The 24,214-nt window shown below is 38.8% G+C and overlaps 2 protein-coding genes across 2 annotated transcripts; both read right to left on the reverse strand.

Moving 5' to 3' along the window:
- Positions 1-8,918: 8,918 nt before the first annotated feature.
- On the reverse strand, positions 8,919-10,205 carry LOC131148087 (uncharacterized mitochondrial protein AtMg00810-like). The gene has a single exon (XM_058097823.1). It carries the CDS (start codon positions 10,203-10,205, stop codon positions 8,919-8,921), a length of 1,287 nt encoding a protein of 428 aa, XP_057953806.1.
- A 2,024-nt stretch (positions 10,206-12,229) lies between these two features.
- On the reverse strand, positions 12,230-23,801 carry LOC131148088 (uncharacterized). The gene is made up of 4 exons (XM_058097824.1): positions 23,716-23,801; positions 23,403-23,637; positions 13,701-13,867; positions 12,230-13,481 (listed from the first exon to the last, which is right to left on the reverse strand). The coding sequence occupies exons 1-4, from the start codon at positions 23,799-23,801 to the stop codon at positions 12,230-12,232; spliced, it is 1,740 nt and encodes a 579-aa protein (XP_057953807.1).
- Positions 23,802-24,214: the final 413 nt, after the last annotated feature.

Here is a 24,214-nt window from a genome sequence, read left to right on the forward strand (position 1 = left end):
TTAATTTTGTTTTCAGAAGAGATAGAAGGTCGTCACCCCTCCCCCCTGAAACTCTCTCTCTCTCTCTCTCTCTCTCTCTCTCTCTCTCTCTCTCACAATTTTTCGACGAGTTTGCGACGAATCGAAAAACGAAAGGTGCTGTTGGATTCCTAACTCCGCCACCGATATTTCTACTGGAGTAGATTTGTCATGAGAACAGTTAAGGAACTACTCCTGGGGAAAGGTAACTTTTCCCCATTTTCCCAATTTCTCTTTAAATATGTTATTAAATCGATGATCAGGTACCACCACGTGGTCCTAGTCACAATTGTCATCATTTTGACGTGGGTAAATTTTCAATTGGGGTTTTTTTGGCCCCACTCCAAAGCAAGAGTGAGATTTGGGAAATTTGACAAATTGGTTATATTTGCGGGTATAACTATTTATTTAAAAATTATGACCTTAGAAAATATTTAAATAGTATTTTATTTAGAAATAATTTAATGAAACTGAGGTTTTTGAACTAGGATCCGGGTGAGCACCACGGGCTCTGTGTGGGATTCCTGTCGGTGTAATTCAAGGATTCAGGTAAGGGAAAATTATATATTAAATCAGATTTTATGAAATTAAAGGTAATAATTTATGTTATGTTATATGTATGTTTTGGTGTGAATTATTAAAATGTCAATCATATAAAACTATGATTTTTAAGCTTAGGACCACTTATTTAGTTATGTATTTGTGGAAATGAACTGGAGAAAGTGGAAGGAATTTTCTGAATAATTATGTAAGAAATGAAAATTGTATTTTCAGTAATTAAATGCTAAATGTGGGTTGGTTTATTTTATAGGAATATGTATGAATTTTTACTGTTAAATTGTGTGGCATGAAATTCTATGCAAATATATGTTAAATGTATAAGATGCAGGTTAAGTAAGTAAAGTATTAAAAATAAAATATGATATAGACAATGTTGCCTGTGTATGTTAAATACAACCATGTAAATGTAAGACAACTGAAAGACAGTCATGTTAGCAGATCTAGCTCATTTCTACGTGGACTAACTAATGACAGCTAAAAGGAGCAGTGATAGCAGATTTTAGCTCATTTCTATGTGGAATAACTGATGATGGCTAAAAACTAGCTGTAGTACGACGAAATGAAATGAAAACGTTATGCAATGAAATGATAATGGAATGACAATGCAATGAAATGAAATGTGAAATGTGTATGATACAAATAGGAAAGAGTCACTTAAAGTGAAATGCGATGCAATGTTAAGTTATGAATATGAACAGATATGTATGATTGCATAATGATAGAAAGAACGATGTATTATGATATTAGAAGTATATATGTACGTAGAACATGTTGCGATTGGGAGAGGCGTACCTTTCGCCTGAGGGCTTGCTGAGTAAGGCGAGTGCACTAGTAGTTACAGATGTGGTAGTAGCTGCATAACGTACTAGGGCATAGGGAACCTAATTGTATGGGCGGGTAGATTTCTCTATCCTTAGGGCCTTTGCCAGTAAGCTATTGTTGAACGGTGTGAGTACGAGATCAATCTAACATTTGAGGACTTGCTGAGTAAGGTGAGTGCTTTGGTATGCTTCAATAGCGACCTTCGGGTTACTTAAGTATCAGAGCAGAGGGGTGCTACTTGTATGGGTAGGTAATCACCCCTATCCTTGGGTAATCTCCTGGATTAAATCTTTTGCATGTGTTTGGTTAGGATCAGAGAATGATTTCAGAAATTGTGTTAACGATTTTCAAATGTTAAATATTATGTTGTTATATAAACTCATGTTAGCGATACACTGTTTTAATATATTGTTTCTTCCCTTATTAAGATGTGTCTCACCCGAATATGAATTTATCTTTTTCAGGATTTCATCGAGATCGAGCTTTGAGAGCTCAAGGTTTTCATAACATTACTAGGAAATAGAAAAAGAGAAGGGTATATTTCTATGTTAATTTTGGGGAATGTAAATATTTATGTTTTATGTCTTTATATTGTAAGGCTGTTGAGAAAGGAATGATTGTGAATACTGAAATGTTTTGGAGATATGTGCATATATGGAAATGCAGGTGATAGATGATTTATTATGGATTATAGTCAGAATTAGTAAACTTTGGTATTATGGTATATGGAGATTATAGTTATGTTTTCTGCTGCGTATATCATGGATCATGGATTATCAAGGATTTTATCAGTTATAACGCGTCGGACCCGAGTTTAAGGGTTCGAGGCGTTACAATGGGAAACATAATATCCAAACCATATCCCAAAATATACAATACTAGAGTGCTACAGATCCTCCATACACATATGTATACACACACACACACACACATGTACATCATTCCCTAAAAAATCCCTAAACATTTAGGGCTCTACTACTCAGCCCAAGACTCACCCCAAAACTATGCCGACTCAACCGCCTCCTCTATCTCTGAGCCGGCCCTGCACGTCTCTCTAGGTTACCTAAAATGTTCATAATACTAGGGTGAGACACCTCTCCGTAAGGAGAAACATGTTATTACCAGTGTGCGGCATATGAGTTTGTACGCAAACATAATCTTTAATTAAAACTATAAAGGAGAAATCATGCAAAAGTATCTGTATAACAACCCACACCTATGTCATTTAAAATAAGGAAATTTTTGAGATATTTATTCAATCATACTTCTAACTATAATAGGCAATCTCTGTTTATTGTGTATAATGTATATGTACATAATTCTAAAAACTTCCCTAGATGGCTGTATGTCATGATTTAACCCCTCATGACAGGGTTGTGCGGCCTGTCGGCAGGATTAAACATTGGTTGGCCTACTAGTGCTAGTCTAACTGTATGCATATGTCTTTATATGCCTATAGCACGAAAGGCCCACTCCACCTGGTCCGGACGCCAGGCAGCCCTCTACCTTACCTGTGGCACAATCGACAATACCATACTCTATCCGAGTCGTATGGTTGCACTGTCTATACTGTATAACTATGGTACAGTGCTTTGTAAACTACTCTTTTCCATCAGGGTCTAATACTATGTAATACTATTTCTATATAATATCTATCTATTTTACCATGATTCTATATCAACTGTATTAACCATGACATTATAACAACTTTTTTTCTATATAATCTATATTTTTGTATGTCATGGTTCTATGCTCAGTATATCATGGTTCTCTAAAATTTTGTATAAACATGATTCTGTAAAATACTGTACAAACATGGTTCTGTAAAATACTGTATAAACATGGTTCTATAAAATACTGTATAAACATGGTTCTGTAAAATACTATAAATTTATATTTTTGTATAACCATGTAAACTGTAATTCTGTAAGACTTTGTATAACCATAGCTCTGTAAATAAAATTGTATAAGTTGTATATCATAATTATATAAAAATTGTATAATCATGATTCTATAGATTTGTATAAAATTCTATAATTTTTCAGTATTTCTCATGACACACAAATTAAATAAAACTCAATAAATATCATCTGTAATACTGTATAATTTCCATGCTCTAATTTATTCAAAAACCATACTTTGTAACTCATCTTCAAATACTATGCTTTACTCGTAAAATTTCTAAATTAACTAGCATAACATAGTTCCCTTACTTGACTAACTAAGTTCGTCTACTGATTTCTAACACATGCCTACAGCGTTCATAATTCCAAACCCTGAAATTATATATATATCTCCCTGTCAATCAACTGAATATCCAGAATAATTATCATAGTCACATTTCTAAACTATAAACTATTTATCATTTACCTAGGTTCCTCATATAACACCAGTTGGGATCCTCAACCCATGCCTGCGGTGTTTGGTAACCCAAACCCTAAAACCACAACACCGTAGTTTAATCATCCCAAACACTAGTATATCAACATCTAATACAAAATCTGAGTTCAGAAAAGCCTGAAAACTACGAAAACCATAAAATGTCCTACTTACCCTGATTTTGGGATAGTGCTTGAACTTCCCAAACTAAAATTCTGCTTCAGCTAATTTGTAGAGAATCTCCCCAAGATCATCATGGTAGCTTCTGATCATCGAATCGGGGAGAAATGGAGCCATAATCTTAGAGAGAAGGTGAGAGGGTCAGATTTTTAGAGAGAGAGAAACAATAAGAAAACAATACTCTCGTTGAAAATGCAATTTTCGACTATATATAGGTAGTTGTCCTCATGGCTTCGTCGACAAGCCATGTGTACTCATCGACGAACCAAAGAAGGGAGTTCGTTGATGAATGTGATGAGCTCATCGACTAACCAAAGGGTCTGAAATCACCATTCTCGGTTGTTTTTCATCGAAAAAACACTGAACTTCGTCCATGAATCTTATATGGGAGTTCGTCAACGAAACCAGGGCATTCGTTGACGAAACCAGGGCATTCGTTGATGAACCTTACTTTGTCCCTTTTTAATTTTCCTTTATTTTATATTATTTTTTGGGTCTCTACAAGCTTGACTCTCAAAATTTTCCCAACAGAGTCGTCAAACTGTCACGATGTTCCTGGACACGAACTGGACGAGGTGTAAAAGGTTGTTTTAAAATGATATTTTTTTGTGAAAAATATGGTGTAATGGAGTCATCACTAACCTTTTTGTGTGGTTAGAACACTTGATTACTACCCAATTAAGGGTAGAATCGGTTTGCGTTACCAGAGTCGGGCTTGGGAGTTCGGTTACATGAGGGAAAGGTATTAGCACCCCCTACACGCCCGTTCTTACGAACGGTAATAAAAAATTATCCCATAAATTAAATTTAATAAGCCTTTAAAATTACTCCTTTTCAAAAATTACAAAGAGATGCATAACGTAAATACAATATAAGTATTCCCTTAAAACCGGGGCATACCGTACTCCGAAGAGCTCATGCCTCCCTTTTAAATCATTGGGATAGGAAAATCAAGAAAATATGCTTTTACAAAAATAGCTCCTAGGTCCTTTGAAATTTTTAGGATTTTTTTTAGTAAGGAAAAATATATTTTTGGAACCTTGGGAGGTTTTTGACTTTATTCGGGATATAAAAGAGTGCCAAAAATGATTTTCAAGTCTCAGAATATTTTTCCTAATTTTTTCTCCATTTTATATTTTTTGTACTTTCCTGAATTTTGAAATAACAAAAAGACAATTAAAGCAAAATAATAAAAATCAAGTTCCAAAAATATTTTTTAGAATTTTCTCCTGAGATTTTCTGAATTTTTAGCATTTTTTTTAATGATTTTTTTGTGAATTTTTTAATTATTAAATGTTCAAATAATAACATAACAAATAAAATAGTTAAACCGGTTCCATACCAGTTCAAGGGACTCAACCAGTTCAGGAATTGTTGACCTTATAAGTCACACCCAGTTTTGATAATGACAAATACTTGTTGTATTTAATGGATGTTTGAGGATATGTACAGGTATACAATTAGCAACTCAAAATGATGGCACAAGAAGTAGAAGTTGGAGGCCGTGAAGTCCTTATTTATGTTGTATTTAAATTCACTATTCATTATGGGTCTGTATAGGTTCTGGGCTATAATAATTATATGCATCACCTGCACGATATGATAGGTAAGCTCAAACGAAAATACCTAGAATGACCCTAGGACACTCATACATGCACACACACACACACACACACACACATATATATGGTTATGTGGAAAGGGTGATTACATAATTAAATTGAACCAAAATGCGCTTAAAATGCATGTTCGGCCGACCGTAGTGCACAAGTACAAATATGTTGGTCAACTGAACTAGTGACCGGGTCAACACTTTGACCACTACCTGATCAACCGAACACGGCTCAGTTTATTCTACCTGGTTGGCCGAACTTACTCCGACTCAACCATTTGACCATACGGTCGACTGAGCCCAAATTATAAGCCAACAACCTGGTCGACCGTACCCACACATGGGAGAATCCAACGTTCCGATCGACCAAACTACTTAGTTCAAAACCTCATGGTCGACCGAATAGTGCAGAGAAGAAAAATCGCCTTTGGGACACTATGTTCGGTTAACCGAATTTTTAGTTCAAAACTTGCCCGATCGACAAAACTTGCACACTCAGTCAACCGAACCTTGCCTTCGATCGACCGGTGCTCTTAGGTTGCCATAATATTTTTACCATGGTTAAAATATTTAAACGGAGTTAATTGCGTTAAAATGTTTTAAAACATTTATAATAATTCCCTATATGTCCTAGACGACTTTAATCAAGGGGATGTCTATATATACCCCCCATTTGCAATAATTAGCATCAGATTAGCAAACTTGATTAGTGAATTTTCTCTGAATTCCAAAATCTTTCTTACTCACTTCCAAGCATCCTACACTCATACTTACCTTATCATATTACCAAAAATTCGTTTGTAAGTGTGAATTGAGTGTTCTTGTCTTATAGGTTTGCTTTCTCAAGTTTGTGATTGATTGAAATTATTTTGTTTGAGAGCAAGACCTCAAGTTTTCTTAGGAGACTTTATTAATAAGTCTTTCCTAAGAAGACTTCACTTGAGCTTCTGAGTATTGCACTATCATTGCAATATCTTAAGAAGTTCTCATTCGATTTTGGTTGCTTAAAATATTTTCAAATCATTTTCAAATATCTCGTGTGTTTCATTTTGAAAAAAATTCTTGGAGAGATATTTTTTTATGTTCTAAAGATCTTTGTTGCAATATTCCTTGAGTAATATTATCTTTTGAACACAGAGATCAAATCCTTTTGCAAACAAAATCTATACATCTCTTGAGGCTTATATGTTGATAAAAATAATTTAATGAGATATCTGAAGTGTGGCAAGTATCTTTGTTTGAGCATTGTTATTGAATACATTGTGTGATACAAAGATTATATTATTTGCACTCCCACGCACTGATTGCAATGCTTGCATAAATATTTGAGAGTAGACATCTTAGACCACATTGAGCTTACTTCATCATATCATTTGGTGGTGTATGTGATTGTTTATATCGAGTACATATTTGCTTTACATGAAAGTATAATCATTGTACCAATTTCATTATTGTGAACATACTGTTGTGTTTCCAGGTGTGGCTTGAAAGGACGGTAATCCAGCCTGGTAAGGATTGGTTGTAAAGGTTGAGGTCAACCCTATGCTAATTGACTTGGTTGTTTAGGTGCTGCTCCACCTATTTAAGTAAGCATTATAGTGGTAATCCTTGTTCTTGTTAGTTAAGGCGGGGATGCAGGCAATTTGCTGAACCTCGATAACACTTTTGCGTATCACTTATCTTTACTGCTTTCTAGTGCATGCGTAGTTAATTAAATTGCATTATTTAATTTCTGGTACATATTATACTTGATTTACTTTACTTGCACTAAATTGACCATAGGATTGTGAATATACTGCTGTTAGGATATTGACCTAGGAGATTAATTTTAAAAGTACCAATTCAGCTTCCTCTTGGGATCATGCTAAAGCTAATAGGAATAACTTGGCCAAAGAGGGTCAATCAGTTTTAGGCTCGGTCAAGGCCATCAAGTGAACACATGCTGCCTTCCACATGGGTAGTGCGTGTAAGTGTGTGTAAGAGTGTGTGTATGTGTGCAACATTGAGTGTAAATATTGTATTTTTTAGTGTGTACATGAGTGTAAACAGTGTTTGTTTTTTAATGTGTGCATGAGTGTAAACAGTGTGTGTTTTTTAGTGTGTGCATGTGTGTGTGAACAGTGTAAATTGTGTGTGTGTGTGTGTGTGAGTGTGTTTTTTTTAGTGTGTGCATGAGTGTAAACAGTGTGTGTTTTTTTTAGTGTGTGCATGAGTGTAAACAATGTGTGTTTTTTAGTGTGTGCGTGAGTGTAAATAGTGTGCATTTTTTAGTGTGTGCAGGTGTGTAAATAATGTGTTTTTTTTAGTGTGTGCATGAGTATAAACAGTGTGTTGTGTGCAGTGTGTGATGTGTGCGGTGCATGCGCGCATGGTGTTGTGTGTGTAATGTGTGTGTGCAGTGTGTTGTGTGTGTGCTGCGTGCATACTATGTGTAGTGTGCAGTGTGCTATGTGCATGTTGTGTGCAGTGTGTTGTGTGTGTGTTGTGTGCAGTGTGCAGTGTGTGTGCAGTGTGTTGTGCGTGTGTTGTGTGCTCCATGCAGTGTGCTGTATGTACTGTGTGTGTGCAGTGTGTTGTGTGTGTGTGTGTGCAATGTGTTGTGTGTGTTATTTCTTCTGCAGCATTTAACGCTAAATCCGAGACATTTTCAGATGGGTATGCTCAAGCAACCAAGCATGTCCATGATGCAGATCATCTGTGAATAACCAAATAACATCCCTTTTTCTCCTTATAGATCCGACCTAACTCATTTTGAGATAACAAAAATACGATCATCACTTCATTTTTGAATTCGAATGTGAGATAAAGAAAACCTAAAAAAATTCATATCATGTTCCTAAGAGAATATTTGCACTCGCAGAAGAAGTTTGGTATTCTATGATGACCGGAGCCGTAAGTACCCACTTTTTAACACATTAAAATAAAACCTAGGCCACTGATTGAGCAACAATGACTGAAGAAGATAGAAGAAACGCGAAGGTTTCAGGTTACCTACCTTGATTCAGGGAGAACCCACCATTGATGAATATTTAAAAGCTCAAGAAGTGAAAGCTAGTGCGACAAAAACCCTGTGTCGCATTTTTCTAGATCAGTGACTGTGGAGATGAAGATTCGTGAGCTTCCGCTATGCGCCTCTATAAGAAATGACTCTTGATGAGAAAAAGAACTGATTTCATTCCAATCGTCTTCTAACAATACAAAAGAATGTATATATATACATTTAGCTTAACAAACAAATTTGAATCTGGTGAAGAAATAAAGAAAAACTAATTAACTAACTAAAACAAAATTAGTTTGCCGTTGAACTGCTGCTGCACCAGATATAATTCTGTTGCTACTGCTACTGTTAAGCTGAAGCTCTGCTGTTGTTGTTAAACTTAGGCTGATTTTTATACTCCCCCTCAAGATGGATTGATAAAGAACAAATGTTAATCAGTCCCATCTTGGATAACAATTCTAAAAATTGTTTGTAACCCAATGCCTTGGTTAATAAATCTACCAATTGACAATGAGTTCTCACATGATTTAGTTTGATTACTTTAGCCAAGACCTTGTCCCTTACAATGTGACAATCAACCTCTATATGTTTGGTCCTTTCATGAAAAACTGGATTGGATCCTATATGCAAGGCTGATTGACTATCACAAAACAATATTGCTTCTCTATCATGTTTAATCTGCAAATCTTTTAGCAAATAAAGAATCCACACAATTTCACAAGTTGCTACAGCCATAGCTCTATACTCTGCCTCAGCTGAAGATCTTGACACAGTAGCTTGTTTCTTTGATTTCCAAGAGATTAATGAATCACCAAGGAAAATACAAAACCCTGTAACCGATCGTCTTGTGTCTGAGCATGATGCCCAATCTGCATCACTGAATCCTTTGACATGTAGTTCTGATTTTGCAGAAAAAAATACTCCTTTCCCTGGTTCATTTTTTATGTAATGAAGTACCTTAAGAGCAGCTGCATAATGAGGCTTTCTAGGTTGTGCCATGAACTGACTAAGCTTATGAACAACAAATGTAATGTCAGGCCTAGTAATAGTTAAGTATAACAATCTGCCAACCAATCTTCTATATTGACTTGGATCATTCAGCACATCACCTTCATATTTGCTAAGTTTTAAAGTAGGATCCATTGGAACTTTTGCAGGTTTGCATCCTAGTAAGCCAACATCTTCCAAAATTTCTAGAGCATACTTCCTTTGACACAAGAAAATGCCCTTAGCTATTCTTGCTACCTCCAAACCAAGAAAATATCGCAAACTCCCTAAATCTTTCAACTTGAACTTCTGATCTAACAGTATTTTAAAATCTTCAACTCCCTTTTGATCATTGCTTGCTATGAGAACATCATCAACATACACTAGCAACACAATAAATGAATCTCCTTGTTGCCTAGTGAATAAAGAATAATCAGCCTTGGATTGAACAAGGCCAAAATCAATTAAGGCATTTGAAAACTTAGAAAACCACATTCTAGAAGCCTGTTTAAGCCCATAGAGTGATTTATTTAGCTTACAAACCAAGTGAGTTTGCTGCTCCCCCTGGCTGTGAACAACCTGCTCCCTCTGGCTGTGAACAATCTGATATTGCTCCCCCTTGCTGTGAAAACCTAGTGGAAAAGACATATAAACTTCTTCATTCAAATCTCCATGAAGGAATGCATTGTTGACATCAAGTTGGCTGAGAAATCAGCCTTTCACAGCAGCCACAACAAGTAGAGTTTTGACAGATACCATCTTAGCAACTGGGGAGAAAGTGTCAAGATAATCGAGTCCCTCCTTTTGGGTAAAACCCTTGGCAACCAGCCTGGCTTTGTACCTCTCAACTGAACCATCTGAATTGTATTTCACTTTATATACCCATTTACAACCAATGGGCTTCTTACTTGGTGGCAAAGAAGTTATGGTCCAAGTATTATTAGCTTCCAAAGCTGAAATCTCAACATCCATGGCTGCCTGCCACTTAGGATTACCAGCAGCTTGATGATAAAAGATAGGTTCAGAAATGGAAGAGATGGCACAACAAAAAAATTTATATGAAGGAGACAAATTATTGTAAGACAAATAAGACTGAATGGGATGAGAAGTACATGATTCATGTAAGAAAGATTTTGAAGTAGAGGCTGATTGAGCTTGATTACAATGATAAGCCTTAAGATAAGATGGTGGTTTAGAATGCCTGGTAGATCGTCTAAGAACAATAGGCTGGTTAGATGTATTAGAAACACCATGTATATCAGGAAAATCATGAATATTATCATCAGGGTCTTGATGAATGGGAACAATGGTGTCATTAAAAAGAGGTAAAAGAGGAGAAGAAACAGCTGGAGATTCAGAATAGGTAATGGAAGGAAAAATAGGTAAAGGAATGAGATTATCACATGTAAAAGAATCATTTAAAGCAAATGGAAAACTTGACTCATGAAAGACAACATCCCTAGATAAAAAAAATGTATGAGAATCAAGATCAAAGAGTTTATAACCCTTGACATTGAAGGGATATCCCAGAAAAACACACTTTCTGGCTCTAGGAGTAAACTTATGTTTATGAGGACTGAGATTGGTAGCATAACACAAACAACCGAAAATCCTAAGATGTGAATAAGAAGGAGGTTTGTGAAATAGAAGTTCAAAGGGTGTTTTATGATTTAAAAAAGGAGATGGAAGTCTATTTATTAAATAGACTGCAGTGAGGACACAATCACCCCAAAAAGAAAGAGGAACATTGGACTGAATTTGTAATGCTCTAGCAGTAGCAAGTATGTGTTGATGCTTTCTTTCTACAACTGAATTTTGTTGTGGAGTGTAAGCACAACTCAGTTGATGAATAATTCCTTTGGAGCTGTAAAAATTATTAAAACAAAATTCTGGGGCATTATCTGTTCTGATGGATTTAATCTTAGTATCAAATTGAGTAAGAATCATGTGATAGAAAGATTCAATGAGTGATCTGACTTCAGATTTATTTTTGAGTAAGAAGACCCAAGTTGCTCTAGAAGCATCATCAACAATAGTAAGAAAATATCTGTGACCATTAGAGGTTGAAACAGAAAAAGGACCCCAAACATCCATATGAACAAGATCAAAAGGATAAGCACATTTGTTGTTATTGAAAGGAAAAGGAATTCTCTTCTATTTTGCCAAAGGACACACAGTACAAGTTTTATTACAACAGTTCTTAAGAAAAGGTAAAACACTGCTCAAAGAATGAATTTTTACATCAGAAGGATGTCCAAGTCTTGAATGCCAAAGTGAAAATACATTCGAAGAAAGAGAAGAAGAACAAGCAGCAGAGAAAGCCTTAAGATTCTGCTTAGGAAAAAATGCAGTGGCTTGAGAAAGACTCGAAGCTTGTAGTAAGTACAAACCATCATGCATTTTGCCCATTCCAATCGTGTTCCAACATGTAAGGTCCTGTAGAAAACAGAATTGTGACAGAAAAACAAAACATATGGGTTGAGATTTGGTTAATGCACTAACTGATAAAAGATTAAAATCAAAAGAAGGTACACAAAGAACATTGTGAAGAATTATGTGGGAAGAAAGTTGAATGTTGCCAATATGTGTAACAATAGCTGCTTCTCCATTAGGCATCTTCACCGTAGTATGTGAGACCTCAGTATAAGAAGTTAATAATTGAATTGAACACACTATATGATCACTTGCACCAGTGTCAATAACCCATGTAAATCATATGCTTTTCTGTTAACAGCTTTTGCAGAAAAAACAGAATGCTTGCAATTACCTGCAACAACATTTGATGGACCAGTCACAGCATTAGCAGCATGGAATTCTGAATTTTTAGGCAATTGTGAAGAAGAACAAGAACCAATTAGTGTCAAAAGTTGTTGATATTGATCATGAGTGAAAGCTGGAGCTTGAGAAACAGATTGAGATGAAGCAGAATCATTAAATCCATTAGAATTATTCCTTTGAACGAAGTCAATATTAGATGAAACTTGATGAGCAGTGGCATATTTGTTGTTCTTGAACTTGAAACCTGGTGGAAAACCATGCAGCTTATAGCATTTGTCGATGGTATGACCTAACTTTCCACAGTGAGTGCATAAGGGCCTTTCTTTGCCTTTAAAATTGGTTCCGAAATTTTTGGTTGCCAGAGCAGTAGATTCAACTCTAACAACATTATGTACAGACCTTTGCATTTCTTCTTGAATAAACAAAGAATGCACCTTATTAACAGAAGGCAAAGGATCCATTAATAAAATTTGAGTTCTTACTTGAGAAAAAATATCATTCACTCCCATGAGAAATTTCATAGTGGACTCCTTAGCTTGAAGATTCTGTAAGTTTTGATTAATTCCACACACACACTGACCACAAGTACACTGAGGAAATGGGTTCAAATTCTGCAATTGATCCCACAAAATCTTGAGCTGAGTGAAATATTCAGTGAGTGACATCTCTCCCTGATGAATCTCAGCAATCTGCTTCTGGATATTGAAGATCTTGGTCCCATTTCCTTGACTGAAAGTGTCTCGAAGATCAATCCAGATTTCTAAAGCAATATCTCTATATATAATACTACCTTGAAGCTTTGGTGAAACAGAATTAATGATCCATGTACTTACCATATTATCAGCACAAACCCATGCTTGAATAGCATTTGGAGAATTCACCAATGGTGAAGAAATGGTTAATGATCCATCAATAAATCCTAACTTGTTTTTGGCAATTAGAGATTTCTTTACTGATCTTGCCCAGGCAGGATAATTTTCTTCCCCAATCAATGGTTGAGAAGTAAGAATTGCTCCAGGATTTTCGCTAGGATGCAAGAACAGAGGATCACCAATATTATATGAATCTTGCAAAGAAGATGAAGTCTCTGTGTTGGAAGTATTGGCTGCTGTTTCCACCATTGAAGAAGCTTGTAGAACACAGTAACTGAAGAAGAAGAACTCGAAAAAGAGAACAATGAAGAACAAGACGCTCTGATACCATATAAGAAATGACTCTTGATGAGAAAAAGAACTGATTTCATTCCAATTGTCTTCTAACAATACAAAAGAATGTATATATATACATTTAGCTTAACAAACAAATTTGAATCTGGTGAAGAAATAAAGAAAAACTAATTAACTAACTAAAACAAAATTAGTTTGCCGTTGAACTACTGCTGCACCAGATATAATTCTGTTGCTGCTGCTACTGTTAAGCTGAAGCTCTGCTGTTGCTGTTAAACTTAGGCTGATTTTTATAGCCTCACACCTCCCACACGAAGGTGCCACCCAAGTGAGCTGCAGATCATCAGTGAGATCTGACAACAAGAGCTGCTCATAAAACAGTCACCAAACCGGTACCAGGACAGAAGCGATCAGATCGCACTTCGCCACCAATGAGGACAACAACTCAATACCTTTGGTTGAGGAAGTGGCGAAAACCGTGAAGGATGTGGCTGCAGTGATGGAGGGAGGTATGGTAGAGGGGAGTAAAGCCGACGTCGGAGGTCAAGGTGCCGGAGAGGTTAAGGCCAGAGAGGTCGAGGGCGGTTACGTGGTCTTGATAGTGGGCAGCCAAAAGTACGTTGACTGCTGGAGACACCGAGAATAGAGACAGGGAATGAGAATCCAACGGTAGGGGTTAGAGAAGGCGTAGCTATGGAGAGAGGAGACAGTGAGGGTCTTGGAGAGGGCAGAAGAGGACTCAGGGTTATGGGTCAGGATGGTTAGGCTGTGTGTGACTGGAGAAGGGCTCTGGAAGTTGGTCGGAGATGGAAGAGAGATGGCGTGTAGGCAATCTAGTCATCTAGGTTCCGAATGAGCAGAGGCGGCAAGAAAAGCTGAGCTCGACTGGTGTGATGACCGTGAGGGAGGAATTGTGGGGGCTATTGGCATAAGAAAGGTGAGGGAGAGCACGAAGAGATGAGTGAGAGTGGAGAATGCGTTCTATGTGCGAGTTAGAGAGGGTGAGGCTGTGATGGAGCCCGGGAGATAAGAACCTCGTGCGAGGAGCTGGCTGCTGGGTAGCTAGATCTGAAGGAGGGTAAGGGTCGCGGGTGGATAGTGAGGACGATCTTCGGGAGGGAGACGACGAGGTAGGTGGAGATCGGTGATGCCCGGAGAGAGGTTCGGTAAGATGAGGCGTTATCTGGAAGAACTTGGGTGTGAGAAGGAGAAGAGGAGGCTTTCTATGAAGATGGAGATGATGGGAGCTGCAAATGAAGGTTGAGAGAGAGAGAGAGAGGTGAGGATGAAGAGAGAGGAGATGTGAGGGGGAGAGGGTGAGGGTCGCGGATAGATGGTGAGGACGATCTACAGGAGGGAGATGACGAGGTAGGTGGAGATGGGTGATGCCCGATGAGAGGGTCGGTGAGACGAGGCGTTATTTGGAAGAACGGAGGTGTGAGAAGGAGAATAGGAGGCTTGCCGGAAGATGGAGATGATGGGAGCTGCGAATGGAGGTTGAAAGAGAGAGAGAGAGAGAGAGGCGGGATGGAGAGAGGAGAGTGACGGATGAACAGTGAGTGCTGTGCGAGTGAACCCCCTATGGCCTTGCATGAATAGTGGACAGTGAAAATGAATTCCCCTTCTATGTGCCCCCACTAATGCTATGTCGAGACTCCTCATTTATAAGGGTCTGGGTGGTGCAAATTGGCACGCAAAAATTGTTCCAATAGAAGAATCTTTTCCTTTGTGCGCGCGCGGTTCTGTTAAAGGGGTTTGGGAGAGAATAATTATTGCAACGCATATGCTTTTCCTTTCTTTTCATTTTTGAATTTTCTTTTACATATATTTTTTGTTGCCCAATTTTTTCTTCCTAAAAGGAAAGTCCCGGTTTTTGAAAACTTGATTCCCGACAATGAAACGACCCATACTCAAAAAAAATAAAAGGGATTCAATTATATTTTTTAAACAAAAAGGAACTCGAAGAGAACCTCAATTTTTTAATAAAAGAAATCAATTAAAATAAAAAAACTTAATTTTAAAAATTAAGGGACCCCACTTCAAAATCAAGGAACTCAATCAAAGAACTCGAATTTCAAAATTAAAAGAACTTAATTTTTAAAATTAAAGAAACTCACTCTAAAATAACCGAAACTCAATTTGGGAATAATCGGGACTTATTTTTGACAATAAAACTGGACTCAATCCGAAACTCACTTGACTTAATTTTGAAAGGGACTTAATTGGATCATCCCATTTACGGGAATAAAGTTAACTTTAATTATGCCGGGTCTTCCCAAAATGGCTTGGTTAAAATTGGGGTGTCTACAGAACCAATCCTACCTCCTATGGTTTGACCCTATTCAAATCCATCTTTTAAGCTTAGATGATCCTTATTGGCCTCAGTCACACAATTGGTCCTCTAACTGTTAGCACGTCAGGAGAATTAGTTTCACATCTCGTCTTTTTCTATAATGTCGCTCACCCAGAGTTACGAACCGTCAGTTCTGATACCCTTTGCTAGTACTAGAGGAGTCTATGGGTGAGCTTGATACACATGGGTGAGTACCAATTTAACCCAAAAACTTAAGCCTATTAGATCTTGGCCCAACTATGTATATAAGCACCCATCATTCACTCTATTTTCCCAATGTGGGACAAACTCACAAGTGGAATTTTCAACACATTCAAACAAAGCTCCCAAAGTAATGAATGAAAGAAAGATAAGAAAAGAATGCGATTAAGAAAAATATTAACTCACTTTACTAGGATGATTACAAATGAGATTTCTACCCTTATCTATGCTACTCTACCTACCTAACCAATGGTGAAGATTAATGTAATCAGATAGTCTAGAATGAGCATCTAGAATACTCCATAAAAATATTTAGTAACTTCTTAATTCTCTACTATAATTACACCTTCTAGATGTTTTTATACGTTGACTCTAAAGACTATAATAATTACATCTAATAATTGTATATTTTAGATCTTTTATCCAAAAAGGCTCAAGAGACAAATCTACTTCAATGTGCACGAATTATCCATATAAGCATTCCCATGATGCCACGCTCATGAGTTGATGAACGTAATATAATAGTGAGGGTACTGTTCATTTTTTATACAAAAGTAAAGTTATTTGAAAACTGTCAATACTAGTTGATACTCTAAGAATTTATTTTGAAATTAAAAAGTAATTACAAGAAAAATAAATAAGAGTTGAAAGATATTTTAATTTGATTAAGATAGTAGTTATGAATAGTTATACACTAAGTATGAATGTATTGAAAGCCATACCAAATTTGAAGAATCCCCTTTTAGTGTAAGAGAATAATTCCAAAGTAATAATGTATTCACCTTTTAATGCAAAAAGATCTTTTTATTAGTAAATCACTAAATTTAGACATTTGTATCAATGAATAATTGGACCCTTGACTATTTTTATCATTTAAATAATTAAAATTATTCAATTTTTTCCTAATTTTGAAGAGTTGATCTTGAGAAAACTAATCGAAAAAGAAATATGAAAATTACATTTTACACATTCCTCACTTAGAATATCGTTTATTTAGTTCAAAAGCTTTTTTTCCTATTAGCTCAATTTTTCAGTAATATAGCAAGTGATTAAAGAATTCAATAAATATGTAGATTTTTATATACATATAGAAAATATTTCAAAAATTTAGGGATGATGAATTTGGTAAACTTCTTGTATGACCTTTCTTCTTGTTGTCATGCCCCGAACCCGAACAATGGACCCAAGGGTGATCTTAGTAATGTAACATGTCCCTGCATCATACAAATAACAAATGACAAAGCACAATAAATGAGGGTCCGACCCCGTGGGGTCCCCAGGCACCCTATACATATCCATATATAATCACATACACAGCGAAAAAGGTCTTTCTATACACATACAGTACCATACCAGAGTCTATACAAAACAGAGTCCAGACTCCATGCATACAAATCGTACATCCGAGTGCCAAACATACCCCAAAACGACAACCCGCGAAACAAAAGTCCTAACACTTACCCAAACGCTACCCATAGTACCCCGACCACTACGCTCCCTACACTAGGACGCTAGTTCCGGTTACTCGAAGGACCTGTAAAAATGTATGTACAGTAGGGGTGAGACACATCTCAGTAAGGCAAACACAGGTTATATTAGTGTGTGGCATTTGAGTATTATCATGACAACAAATAAACACAGCTAATGCAATTCCAGTATTCTCACAATACAGTTCCAGTACAGTGCATACACGCACACACACGCATACGCATGCCCATGATCTGCATGGTGTCGTCACACCCCTCGGCCCTTAGCCGGTCTGCGATATTCGGCGTTGGCCTGTAGCCAACCCGCGACACACATCGCCACCGGCACATGGCTAGTCCCAGACTCTCATGGCATCATACCGGTGCTATCTAGTGGATCCACACCCTTTGGTGATCAACCGGTATAGACTCACGCCCTCAGATATAGAGTTGGACACTCTTGCCAACATGGTAGGTGATAAACACACGCCCTCGGATATAGAGTCAGACACTCTTTCAGTACCTAGAACAATTCGGAACCCAGTTCCTATTGCAATTCAACATAACACATTCATGCATGCTCATATAACCAAACATACCACACCCATTTGGTAATCCGAAAATCATGTTTTCCAATTACATACAATTTAAAACAAAGTCAAGGCACGACCATCCCTAATACACAGTATAAATCACAATATACCAATGGTTTTCAACAAAACCAGGGATGTAACCCAATACCCTTTTTTTCCCAATACTGTAACATGAAAAACCCATAATTTTACCCGATAGATTCCCCCAAATGAGTAACCAAACGCACATAGGACTATGAACTATAGTTCTACCGAGTCCGATTTCAAAAATAACAAATATAAACTATATTAGCCTACCTTTCCCCCAAAAGATCAATCCCGAACTCTACGGCTCCTAAACAGCGAATCAAGTTCTCAAAATCTACAAAACATAGTACAGAATATACTCACGATTCTGTATTCTACCAAACTACCGGATCAAAAAAGAAAATCGAATTTTACCTCGATTTTAAGTCGAAACCCAAAAATCTCTGAAATGGGATTCCGATCCATAGGTTTTGTAGAGAATCCTTCCCTGATCCTCGTGGTAACGTCAAATCGTCAATTCCAGCGATAAACGGCAAAGAAATCTAGAGAGAGGAAGTGTAGGATGAGTTCTAGAGACAGAGAGAGAGAATTTATTTTCTTAGCTTGGAAGCAAAGAGAAAGGATATTTATAGCCCTTTGACTTGGCCGTCCTCGTCGACGAAATGGTGTCCTCGTGAACGAGGTCATATAGACAGCTCGTCAATGAAACGGTGACCTCGTCAAGTATGAGATTCCCGTTTTCCTAAAATCCCTCGGCTTCTCCTTGTTGATGAGCCTTTGAACTTCATCGACAAGCAAAACAATGCCTTCGTCGACGAAATCTGGCTTCGTCGACGAAGCCTGCTCAAATTCCAATTTTACCCTTCTCTTTATTATTTAAACCATATATCACAGTTTGGTGTCGATGAAGCCTGCTCAAATTCCAATTTTACCCTTCTCTTTATTATTTAAACCATATATCACAGTTCGGTTTCTTACAACCTCCCCTCCTTATAAAAATTTCGTCCTCAAAATTTGCCATCTCTCATTCACAAACTTAAGCTTACAACTGAATACATACACACAACTCTAAAGAAAATTGGAAACTACTGCAGCGCATTCCCATTACACACATACTTACATACCCTCACTTATGGCAGAGGAATACTGTGGTTACATATACACTTGTCTCAGGAGTTCACAATATACACACTCCCGACGACTAACCACCTATCCCAACCCAAAGTAGGATAACGTACAAGTACTCAAAACAACCGTGGATACTTCTGGCGTATTTCCGTTTCCAGTTCCCAAGAAGCTTCCTCAACCTCGTGGTTTCGCCACAATACTAACGGCATCTCTCTAATATGAAGCTTCTGAACTTTACGGTCCAGAACCTGAATAGGTATCTCCTTATACGCTAAAGTATCCCCAATTTCAAACTCATCATAACTGATAACATGTGAAAGATCCAACACTTACCTCCTCAACATGGATACGTGAAACACATCGTGGATCCTTGAGAGTGCTCGGGGTAGTGCAATCCTGTAGGCTACCGGACCCACTCGCTCAAGAACCTCGAATGGTCCGATGTACCTCGGGCTCAGCTTGCCCTTCCTTCTGAATCTCATCACTCCCTTCATTGGAGCGATTCTAAGGAATACCTTACCCCCCACCTCGAACTCCAACTCGCGGTAGCGAACATCTGCGTAACTCTTCTGCTACTCTGAGCCGATCTAATCCTCTTCCGGGTCAAACCCACCTTCTCAGATGCCTGCTACATGAGTTCAAGTCCTAAAACCTGACGTTTACCAACCTCATCCCAATACAAAGGAGATCGACACCTCTGACCATACAGAGCCTCGAATGGTGCCACCTCGATACTAGCCTGGAAGCTATTGTTATAGGCAAACTCCACCAATGGCAAAAACTGAATCCAACTACCACCGAAGTCTAATACACAAGCCCGTAACATATACTCCAAGATCTGTATCATCTTTTTCGATTGTCCATCAGTCTGGGGGTGGAACACCATACTGAAAGTAAGCTTCATCCCTAGGGCTTCCTACAAGCTCTTCTAGAATCGAGAAGTAAACCTCGAGTCTCAATTTGAAACAATAGAAACTGGTACCCTGTGCATTCTCACTGTCTCATGCACATATAGGTCCGCTAGCCTACTCAAAGGGTAGCTAACCTTCATCGGTACAAAGTGAGCAGATTTCATCAACTTGTCCATGATTACCCAAATAGCATTTTGCCCGTGAAGCTCTAAAGGCAATCCGGTAACAAAGTCCATGGAAATGTGCTCCCATTTCCACACCGGAATAGGCAAAGGCTGCAACGGCCCTGCCAGCCTCTAATGTTCAGCTTTCACCTACTGACCTGTTAAACATTGCTCCATAAATCGGCCAATATCCCTCTTTATACCGCTCCACCAAAAGGACTTGCGCAAATCCCGATACATCTTCGTACTACCCGGATGTACCGTATACAAAGAATGATGTGCTTCCTTCAGAATTGTCCTTCTGATCTCGTCATCGCTTGGAACACACAGCCTGGTCCCAAACATCAACACACCTCCGTTAGAGATATTAAAATCTGTAGCCAATCCCTGTTGTACTTTCTTCACAATCTCAACTAACTTCGCATCATTAGCTTGCGCGGCTTTAATATGCTTAAATAAGGTCGACTGGATCACCAAGCTAGCAATGAAAGCCTAATGATCACTAGACACCAACTCGACGCCAAAGCTTTCCAAATCTCGTCTGATATGATGCTAAGCTATAACTGCAGACATAGCCGCATGCTCTGACTTCCGACTCAACGCGTCAACTACCATATTAGCTTTTCCCGGGTGATAACTAATCATGCAATCATAATCCTTGATCAACTCTAGCCACTGCCTCTGCCTCATATTCAGCTCTTTTTGCGTGAAAAAGTACCTGAGGCTTTTTTGGTTAGTGAAAATCTCACACTGAACACCGTACAAGTAGTGTCACTAGATCTTCAATGCATAAACTACAGTGGCTAATTCTAGATCATGCGTAGGGTAATTCTTCTCATACTCCTTAAGTTGCCAAGAAGCATAAGCTGCTACCTTACCCTGTTGCATAAGCACACATCTCAAACCTTTCAGGGACGCATCTCTATAGATCACAAAACCGCCATCCCCAGAAGGAATGGTTAATACTGGAGTTGTAGCCAGCCGATGCTTCAACTCAAGGAAGCACTACTCGCAATCACTAATCTAGTGAAACTTCACTCCCTTCCTAGTCAATCATGTCAGAGGTCTAGACAGTTTAAAGAAACCCTCTGCGAACCAATGATAGTAACCTGCCAATCCTAGAAACTCCAAACCTCCTACACACTCTTCGATCTCGTCCAGTCGACCACAACTTCAATCTTGCTAGGATCAACCGAGATGCCACCCTTAGACACCACATGGCCTAAGAACGCAACCTGATTTAACCAAAACTCACACTTCTTCAGCTTGGCATACAACCTCTTTCCTCGCAGAATTTGTAGTACCAACCTAAGATGGTTCTCATGCTCTTCCGAACTCCCCGAATACACCAGAATGTCATCAATAAATACCACTACGAACTGCTCCATGTACTCATGGAAAATCCTGTTCATCAGATCCATGAACACCGCCGGAGCATTGGTCAACCCAAACGGCATAACCAAGAACTCATAATGGCCATATCTGGTTTGAAAAGCAGTCTTCGCAACATCCTTAAGTCGAACCTTTACCTAGTGATATCCTGACCGTAGGTCGATCTTCGAAAAGACATGCGTCCCCTGTAGCTGGTCAAAGAGATCATCAATACGAGGCAATGAGTAACGATTCTTCACAGTCACCTTGTTGATCTCACGGTAATCAATGCACATATGCATCGATCCGTCCTTCTTCTTCACAAACAATACTGGAGCTCCCCAGGGTGAAACACTCGGTTGGATGAAGCCCTTGTCCAATAATTCCTGCAACTGCTCTTTCAATTCTTGAAGTTCCGCTAGAGCCATCCGGTACGGGGTCTTATAGATCGGTGCCTTACCAGGTAGCAACTCTATCGCGAACTCCACCTAACGATCCGGAGGTAAATCAGGTAAATTATCAGGAAACACATTTGGGAACTCGCTGACTACCCGAATAACCTTGAGTCTCAATTCATCTCGTGGTAGTTCCTTCACACAAGCTAGTTACCCCTGACACCCATCCAAAAGTAACCTCCTCGCCTACAATACCGATAGAACCTGTGGTGTTGAACGCACACACGATCCTACAAACTCATACTCCTGCTTCCCAGGAGGTCTGAAAACTACTACCTTCCTATGACAAACAATCACAGCATAGCTGGAAAACAACCAATCCATTCCCAGAATGACATCGAACCCCGACATGTCGTATACTATCAGGTTCGCCGGTAGCAGCTTCTTCTGAATTACCACTGGGCAGTTTTCTAGCATCTTCCCACATAATGATATACTCCTAGATGGTGTAGTAACAGATAACACCTCGTTCATGATTTGCGTCTCAACCCCACATAGTTTAACAAAGCTCACAGATACAAAAGAATGGGTTGCACCCGAATCAAACAAAACAGAAGCTTTATTTGAAAGCAATAATAAGGTACTTGTCACTATGTTCTCTGCATATACAGCTTCCGCTGGAGTAAGAGAGTATACTCTGGTCGGAGCTGTATTCGCCTGAATGGTTCCCCGAGGTATCTGGTTGCTCCCTCGGTTCACACTAGATGTAGGCATATCTCTCTTTGGTACACGATAATCGCGAGCCATGTGGCCTAACTGACCACAATTGTAGTTGTTACCCCCAAATGATCGGCACTCGCCCTCGTGCCACCTGAGGCACCTGGTACAACGATCTTACGTCTGACTCGCCTAAGTACTCTAGCGCTCGGTATTCTAACAATAACCCAAGCCCTTGTTCCTCTTCTTCCACGATCCCTGACGAGATCCCGACTGAGAACTAGAAGGTACCGTCCTCTTCTTTGATTCCTGATCCACCTTATCCTCTCGGATGCTAGTCTCGATCACCGTGGCCTTATCCACCAAAACTGAGAATTCGCGAATCTGAAGCATACCCACCAACCTGCGGATATCCTTCGTGAAACCCTTCTTGAACCTCCGAGCCTTCTCATACTCGCTTAAGATCAAACACGGCGCAAAGTGGGCCTGCACTGTCATATCTCCCTACGACAGAGCAGAGAACTCATTTGCCTTTGCATCCAAGTGGAGGCCTGGAAGTATCTCTAAAAAATTACCTCCTTGCAATGGCTCCAAGACATCTTTAAAACATCGGCTCTTTGATTCTCCAACAGATTCACGGCAGTCCACCAACGCCCCGCTTCCCCAGAAAGTTGGAAGGTAAAGTATAGGACTCTCTGCTCATCTGTACAGTGGAGAACTTCCAGAATCCTCTCAGTCTTTTCGACCCAGTCCTCTGCTATAATCGGGTCGGGTCCCTTTACAAACATAGGCGGGTGCATGCGTGTGAACCTTTCGATGGTACACCCTGTAGCAGCAGGAGAGCATTCGCTTCTCCTGACACTCCACCCGATTTCCCACAGAAACTACCTCATTAAACCTTGAGGCATGGACGGAGACTCATCACTGGCAATCTCCTCGGAGCCACTCTCCATGTTATTATCCTTGCGCTCCATTCTGAAACAGAATAGGAATCGGTTAGGACTCCTTGATTACATATAGTTAACACAATAATTGACACACAATCATGTTAACTACCATCTCACAGGCCTAGGTCTGTCTTATCACATCGACACAGAAGTCATCAATGGTTTACCCTGCTTTTACTGAAATTGTCATTCTAGGAAAAACATGGAATACCGCCGACAATTCCTAGTCTAGCAACGGAACAACCATTGGCCAACTCTACTCATACCCAACATCCTATACTCTAGTATGTACTCACAGCTAAGCCTAACCAAATCTACAAGACCTAACAACCTAGTTAACTCTGATACCAAGTTGTCACACCCCGAACCCGAAAAAAGGACCCAGGAGTGATCTTAGTAATCTAACTTGTCCCTGCATCATACAAATAAAAAATGACATA

This window comes from Malania oleifera, chromosome 2 (genome assembly GCF_029873635.1).
Source record: "Malania oleifera isolate guangnan ecotype guangnan chromosome 2, ASM2987363v1, whole genome shotgun sequence".
NCBI lineage: Eukaryota > Viridiplantae > Streptophyta > Magnoliopsida > Santalales > Ximeniaceae > Malania > Malania oleifera.

What these genes read in the sequence shown, in the direction of transcription:
- LOC131148087 (XM_058097823.1), bottom strand. Translation starts at nt 10,205, where the DNA reads ATGTCTTTTCCACTAGGTTTTCACAGCAAGGGGGAGCAATATCAGATT.
- LOC131148088 (XM_058097824.1), bottom strand. Translation starts at nt 23,801, where the DNA reads ATGGAGCGCAAGGATAATAACATGGAGAGTGGCTCCGAGGAGATTGCC. An exon ending in ATGCCTCAAGGTTTAATGAG is followed by an intron (nt 23,638 to 23,715) that starts GTAGTTTCTGTG and finishes TACCATCGAAAG; the next exon opens with GTTCACACGCATGCACCCGC. An exon ending in GGTGCAGCAGTAGTTCAACG is followed by an intron (nt 13,482 to 13,700) that starts GCAAACTAATTT and finishes CTTCTTCTTCAG; the next exon opens with TTACTGTGTTCTACAAGCTT.